We start from the raw sequence: 7,624 nt of genomic DNA, 5'->3' as shown, positions 1-7,624 counted from the left end.
CATCCTCCCCCTCTACTCTGCCCTGGTGAGGCCACATCTGGAGTATTGTGTCCAGTTCTGAGCTCCCCAGTTCAAGAAGGACAGGGAACTGCTGGAGAGGGACCAGCAAAAGGCTACTAAGATGATGAGGGGACTGGAGCATCTTTCCTGTGAGGAAAGGCTGAGGGACTTGGGTCTCTTTAGTCTAAAGAAAAGAAGATTGAGGGGGAAATCTTATTAATACTTACTTAAAGGGAGGATGCCAGGGGGATGGGAACAGTCTTTTTTTCAGTGGTGCCCAGTGACAGGACAAGAGGTAACGGGCACAAACTTGAACATGGGAAGTTCCATCTTAACATGAGGAGGAACTTCTTTCCTGTGAGGGTGGCAGAGCAATGGCACAGGCTGCTCAAAGAGGTGGGGGAGTCTCCCACACTGGAGACATTCCAAACCTGCCTGGATGCTGTCCTGTGCCACTGCTGTAGGTGACCCTGCTCTGGCAGGGGGTTGGACTGGATGATCTCCAGAGGTCCCTTCCAACCCCCATCATTCTGTGATTCTGTGATTCTGTGTAACCCGCACTTCAGTGGGTGCATCCGACCCATGGCTTTTCAGAGCAGCATCCTGCTGGAGCCCGGCCAGAGCCACGGGCTGGACCAGCCAGCTCGGGAGAAATCAGCAGTAGAAAGCCACACCGGGTGAGTTTAGATTTTTATCTAACTTTGGTTTTGGCTGGAGAAGCGTTTCTTAATTTGCTGTATCAAACTCACAACAGGAGTCTTGAGGGAAAAGTAGAGAACGACAGAGTGCTTTGGTTTCCCTGCAAAGGAAGCTCTGGAAGATCTGCTGGGCTGAACCTGCAGCCCTCCAGATGTGGGAAGAAACGGGTGAAAGGAAAAGAGAAGGTGCTTTTAATGCCTTCCTTCAAGGATACTAAGATATCATCGTAATATACTTCGAAATCACTCAGAATTGAGCGAAATGGTCTACCAAAACATTTTGATAGCCATTTTGATCCTCCCCTATTCTCTTACTTATTCTTTGGCCATGATCAATACTCACAATTTTGGTTTTGACGAGGCTTGGGATAGAGGCAGTTTAACTGTGACAATAAAACTCATCCATTTATTTATTTATAGTAAAATGGATTTATAGCATAGCTATCTATCCTAGCATCTCACAGTGCTTGGGTAACCCTCCCCAGCTGGATCAGTAAGGTACGTTGTACAGCCTGGCACACAGGGAGGTGGAGCGACACATTTGCAGATACCTTGTCACTCGGGAGTGGAAAAAGAAATGTGCAAATTCATAGAATCATAGAATGGTTTAGGTTGGAAAGGACCTTGAAGATCATTCAGTTCCAATGCCCTGCCATGGGCAGGGACTCATCCCAGCAGACCAGGCCACTCAGAGCCTCGTCCAACCTGGCCTTGAACGCCTCCAGGGGTGGGGCCTCAACAACTTCTCTGGGCAACCTGTTCCGTTGTCCTGGTTGAACCTCATGAGGTTGGCATGGGCCACCTCTCCTGTCCAGGACCCTCTGGATGGCATCCCTCCCCTCCAGCGTGTCTACGTTGCTACACAGCTTGGTAACATCGGCAAACTTGCTGAGGGTGCATTCAACCCCACTGTCCGTGTTGCCGACAAAGATGTTGAACAGCACGGGTCCCAGTACTGACCCCTGAGGAATGCCACTCGTCACATGTTTCCACCTGGACATCGAGCCATTGACTGCAACTCTTTGAGTGCGACCGTCCAGACAGTTCTTTATCCACTGAGTGGTCCATTTGTCAAATCCATGTCTCTTCAATTTAGAGACCAGGATATTGTGTGGGATGGTGTCGAATGCTTTGCACAAGTCCAGGTAGATGACATTGGCTGCTCCTCCCTTTTCCACTGCCGCTGTAACCCCTTCGTAGAAGGCCACCAAATTTATCAGGCATAATTCTGATCATAATTTTACACTGTGAAAAATTCCTATTTTTTTTACTTAGACTACTGACCTGATGGCAATAAGGGACTAGTCTTGCAGCTGATACCAAATCCCACTCTCTGATGTGTTGTTATAACTCACCTCGTTATTTCTAGCTGCCCATTGGGATGGGTTAATACTGCTGGCAGCAAGTAGATATATACAACCTGTCCCAAAAAAGAAAGGGCTTTAAAAAAAAGGGAATTAAAAATCACCTGATTTTTTTTCTCAAATATTCTTTACCAAAAATGTCAATTCTGCATGTGGCTTTCTGAGGTACTTTAGTCCTATGCCGACATTTAACATAAAAGACTCTGTGGATCAGGACTTTAGCCTGTTTTCGCAATTTTCTGACACCATCCCTCAAGAGAGAACAAATATATCAGGTGTCCTACTTGAAAGTCAACAACTTGACACCACCGCATCTTGTGCTGCTCCTTACGGTGATGGACAACTAAGAATGGCTTAAAAATACAAAGCAAACAGCAAGAGTAAGTGGTTTCAAAATCAATACAAGAACGATCAAGTAGCAGAAGAGTACTTGTTATCTGTTCATCAAAATGATGTGAAAAGACATTCTGTGCATTCAGAATTTAATTTAGCTACTTGCTTTATCATCATAAACACTCATTTCAATATGGACAATGATTATTTTTTCTTCCCAAACATGAATAATATATAATTGCTGGTATTTTGGAGGAGACAAGGTCTTTACCTTTATCCATCAGGGTAATTTATCATTGTCTTTCTTTTTCTTCTGCAGTGGCGAGAGAGCTTGTCAGCTCAGCCTGTTCTTAAAAAGCTAGAGCGTAATTCAATAATAAATTCACTCAAAGGCTAGCTGTCATGAGGCATTCATTTATTTGTATCCATTAGGTGATCTGCACCACTGCTCTCTCTAAAGGGAAGCGAAGCTGCATTTCTGAAGCCCAGGAAACATATTGCATAGATATTCAGTCATCTCCTTCACACTGCTGCCACTTCTGCATGGGCCATACGGGAACGCAAACAGGCTGCGGTTCCCCCAGGGGTGACAACCAGCCAGCCATGACCTGGTACAGTCCTGAGGAGCAGGCTGCGGTTCCCGAAATCCCTGACCTGAATGATGAGCACACCTGTGCCGCGGGTGTCTCTGCAGGACGTCAGACACGCGGGACACAGAGGCCCACGTCAGCTCTGCGTCGCCTGCTTATGGGGTAATGCTCACAGCACGTGGCATGGATCCAGCTCCAATCCCACCCCATGAGGATGATGGTACGGTGACAGAAAGATGTAGGATGTCCCATGCCCAGCAATCTACAGTCCTGATCTACACTGAGGAGGAGAAGGCTTTGTGAATCACAGTGGCAGCAATGGAAGGGAGAGGGTTGTCCTAAGGCAGGATGCTGGAGCCCTCCATCAGGACAAAAAGATTTACTGCCTTCCCTCCTGTTGGACAAACCATTAAGCCAGCAGCTGGAAGGGGAGATGAAAAAGGTTCATCTTGCCCCAAGATGCTGCTGTCATCTTCATGGAGACACCTAGCAGTTCTGTGGATAAGAGGGATACTATCACCCGCCTGTTGTGAAGGCGACAGGAGGAGACTGAACAGTGAGCACGCTACTGAAGAAAGGGCATATCCACACATGCGAATACAGTCAGTCTCATTTGCCCAGACTAATTGGGTCCCAGATGGTCCCAGCCTGTGCTCCTCCATGGAGCGGTCACTCTCTGCCATTTCCAGGGTGACCAGAGAGCTGTGTGGAAAGGTTCAGTTTTTCAGGTGGTGGGAACAGGCAATCAAAACTACAGAGAGAAGCCAAGTAAGCAGAAAACACTTGCAATGGTTGATTTTATCCACATCTATAGGATCTTTAAGAACTAACAGGAATGCATGATGCCTTTTAACATCCCAAAAGAGTAACAGCATTTTTAGCAACCTAACAGACCGATAGCCTGGACTGTACGCTGTGATGCTGTCTTAGGGGAAAACATACCTTCTGCTGAGGTCCTTCACTTTCATTTGCAACCACTCTTGTGATGAGTCAAGACATTTAACTTGAGAGATGTAATACAATCACAGCTTGAGGTGACATATCTGTAGACCATATTTAGTGATACACACCCTGTGCTGGTATTTTAAGAATGGCAACCTCATAAATCATCTCTACCTCTGTATAATTCTTTGTGCTAACTTAAATGGAACAAGGAGCTCCGTTTATTAATTCCACTGCAGTTAATGAAAAGCAATCATTAAAGCCCTTCCTATTGATTTGAATCTTTGCGTTCCCTGACTCTAGTAATCTATACGCCAGATAAACATTTCTGCTAGCAGGTGCTCCTTTTGAATCCTGAATCTTTCTTTAGTGGGATGTCTACAGATGGTTAGTAATTCCTTCCTACATAGAGGCATACCGTCAGGTCTGTGAAACACACGTAACTCCTGTAGGAGTTTGCGTGGCCCTAAATGACACAGCCTTTCTGCTGGTCCTCTGCTGGCACTCTCAGAAACAAATTCACTGTATAAATGAGAAATTCCCATTATTTTCTCCCATCTCTGCATGCTGCTGAAGGCAGCACTTCTCTCTTTAAAGACAAGTTGCAATATTTTTTTTATCACACACATATCAAGACTCCTATAGTTCTTTAGCTGTATGGAAAAGTTTGTTAAACAGAGACGTGTCTACCAAAACTCTCTACCTGTCAGAACAGATACTCAAGGACCTGATACCAGAGTCTTCTGCGGAAAGGCTTCTGACCGCGAGCTCAGCTGAGGAATTACAACCCTAAATATATCAGAAAAATGAAATTGTGAGTATAATCTATTCTGTATTTTGAGGCTTAATTTTACATCAACAAATCACAACAACTTCCAGCAGAGAATTCATTGTGCGAACATTGAGTCCAGAGCCTGGACTGTTCAGTATCCATAGCAATAATTTGTGATATCACAAACAGAAGATTATTAATTCAAGTAGAGATGATGAGCGGTTAATCATAGAATCATAGAATGGTTTAGGTTGGAAAGGACCTTGAAGATCATTGAGTTCCAACCCCCTGCAGCAATTGCGGACTCCTGTCCCCCTGGCCAACCCTTATTTCTATACTGACCATGACGTCTAAAGTATGGAATATTCCTCTGGTCAGCTTGTCCTGTCTATGGTCCCTTCTCTGGGAAGCTGAAAAAGTCCTTGACTTAATGTAAGCATCACTTAGCAACAACTAAAACAATACATGTTATCAAGATCCTTCTTAATAGTAAATCCAAAACACAGCAGCTACTAGGCAGAAAATTAACTCTATCCCAACTGAAATCAGGACAGAGTGTTTGGTCTTACTCTGAACCACTGTCATCAGCTTTCTTGGACTCTGAAGGACTTGGCAGTAAGACAAATCAGGGAAACTATCACATCAGGCTAACTCCTTGACACTGGTGTGCTTCTGAGTGGTTCACATCTGAGGTCAGCCTGTAGAGCACCAGAGACGGTGGTGGTACCCAAGGCATGCTGGCAATGTCCCTGCATGGAAGAGCATTAGGTCAGACCCAGAAGGGCCTGAGAGGCCTGCTGAGATACAGTGCTGAAATAAATGCGTGCGCAAACACGAGGGTTGCATATTTTCAAAGCCAACCTGCTTTGTGCATTCACTGCTGTGTGTGGGAAAGCTGAAAGTAAGCAGTAAATGACTAGGTGGAATTTGATGGAGCCCAAACCTGGGTGTTGAGATCCATCTCCTGGCTCAGGGTCACGACTTCTGTAAGGCAACATTCAGGGCAGACACCGAATGATCTAAGAATCTGACACCTGAGGGTATGTGTCATGGTGTCCTGCTCTAAGCACATGATTTTAAAGGGATGACCTTCGCGGTCACCCAAGCACGCGCTTAAACAAATGCCGGAGATGCAGTCATAGAAGTGAATTGCAGAAGATTTCTTTGCCAGATCCTGACTCTTGATGATGACAGCAGTGATAAAGAATGTCGCCTTATTAAAACAAATCTATATTCAACCTGATTGTTTACATTGGAAATCATTCTAATTGCTCTCCCTAGACTGCAAGATTTTTTCAGTTCTTTTGAGGCCTGTAATAGTCACGTTATAGACTGTAAACATCATTTTAGTTTCCCTCTCGTTTGGCTCTGTCAATGGAAGAAGATCTGCCATTGGTGTTTGCTAGATACTTCTGGAAAATGACAGTCACTTGAAGTGGAAGAGCCCCGATAAACTCCTTGAAATAAGAGAAGGCAGGAAAGACGCAACTGCCCGTGCGCATCGGGAGAGAGGCATCTTGTCTTACGGGCTGGCAGGACATTGCAGATGAAGAGAAAGTCAGTAATATCACCATCAGCCTCAAAATTCTTCAGACACCCACTTCCCTTAGACAGTTTCCATGTTCTGCATCTTGCTGCCATTCCACATCTTCCCACGGCCAAGCGGCTCACGCTTTACCTCTTAGTGAATCAGAACCAAAATTCACTTACCCTCCTTCAAAGGGGTTGTCTCCTGGGATGACGTGAGTGCTGTCCTTGCCAATCAGGAACTTGATCCTATCGTAGAAGGAACGCAGGCTCTGCTGGGAGATGGGGGCTTGTGTCTCCTGGATGATATCCAGGGGGTCCGGGGAGCCCAGGCACAGCGCGTTGACGTGGCACAGTGGCTGCAAGCAGCAGTCTGGGTCCATGCAATCCACCAGGCCGTCTGCGGAAGGGTAAGGAAGATTTTAGAGCTATGGTAACACGGGGTGTTGCAGACTTCAGAGGGAAACAACTCTTTCCAGTGCACACAACAGAGAAACGTGAATTTACACCTGCATAGAGTAAGGCATGTTTCCTTAAAGCCTCAGTAAAGAACATCGAATACGCATTAAGAAGAGTGTGGCCAGCAGGTCAAGGGAGGTCATCCTTCCCCTCTACTCTGCCCTGGTGAGGCCACATCTGGAGTACTGTGTCCAGTTCTGGGCTCCCCAGTTCAAGAAGGACAGGGATCTGCTGGAGAGGGACCAGCAAAGGACTACAAAGATGATGAGGGGATTAGAACATCTTTCTTATGAGGAAAGGCTGAGGGACTTGGGTTTCTTTAGTCTGGAGAAAAGAAGACTGAGGGGGGATCTTATTAATGCTTACGAATACTTAAAGGGAGGGTGCCAGGGAGTTGGGAACCATCTGTTCTCAGTGGTGCCCAGTGATAGGACAAGAGGGAATGGGCACAAACTTGACCATAGGAAGTTCCATCTTAACATGAGGAGGAACGTCTTTCCTTTGAGGGTGGCAGAGCCCTGGCACAGGCTGCCCAGAGAGGTGGGGGAGTCTCCCACTCTGGAGACATTCCAAACCCGCCTGGACGCCGTCCTGTGCAACTGCTGAAGGTGCCCCTGCTCTGGCAGGGGGTGGGACTGGATGGGCTCCAGAGGTCCCTTCCAATCCTGACCATTCTGTGATTCTGTGGTTAATATGTGTATATTAAAACAGACACGCACGCGAGATTAGAAACTAAACCAAGTATGTTTGAGGTTCATTCTGGGATATGTCATTTCACATCTCAGTCACTCAGATAACTCCGGAGCCCCCAAAGGTTGGGTTGTTGTTTTTTTTTTTTCTGTCCATAAACCAACAACTTTTGTACACTGGTCCTGTTCTCTGCACAAATCACAGGCACATCGCATCATATCAAAACTTTCAGGGTCTCTTTAAGCAGCA

General features: G+C 46.1%; 1 protein-coding gene across 1 annotated transcript in view; it reads right to left on the bottom strand.

Annotated features, from left to right (window-relative positions):
* Positions 1 to 7,624, bottom strand: part of TENM4 (teneurin transmembrane protein 4) — a 376,063-nt gene that overhangs the window by 98,802 nt on the left and 269,637 nt on the right. Inside the window, exon 15 of the mRNA XM_009881209.1 lies at positions 6,410 to 6,626. Coding sequence (XP_009879511.1) covers positions 6,410 to 6,626 — 217 coding nt within the window. The remainder of the gene's footprint in view (positions 1 to 6,409; positions 6,627 to 7,624) is intronic.

This window comes from Charadrius vociferus, unplaced genomic scaffold (assembly GCF_000708025.1).
Source record: "Charadrius vociferus isolate BGI_N301 unplaced genomic scaffold, ASM70802v2 scaffold1, whole genome shotgun sequence".
In the NCBI taxonomy this organism is placed as follows: Eukaryota; Metazoa; Chordata; class Aves; order Charadriiformes; family Charadriidae; genus Charadrius; species Charadrius vociferus.
Note: the sequence above shows the minus strand (reverse complement) of the source record. Positions and strands in the feature narration are given on the sequence as shown.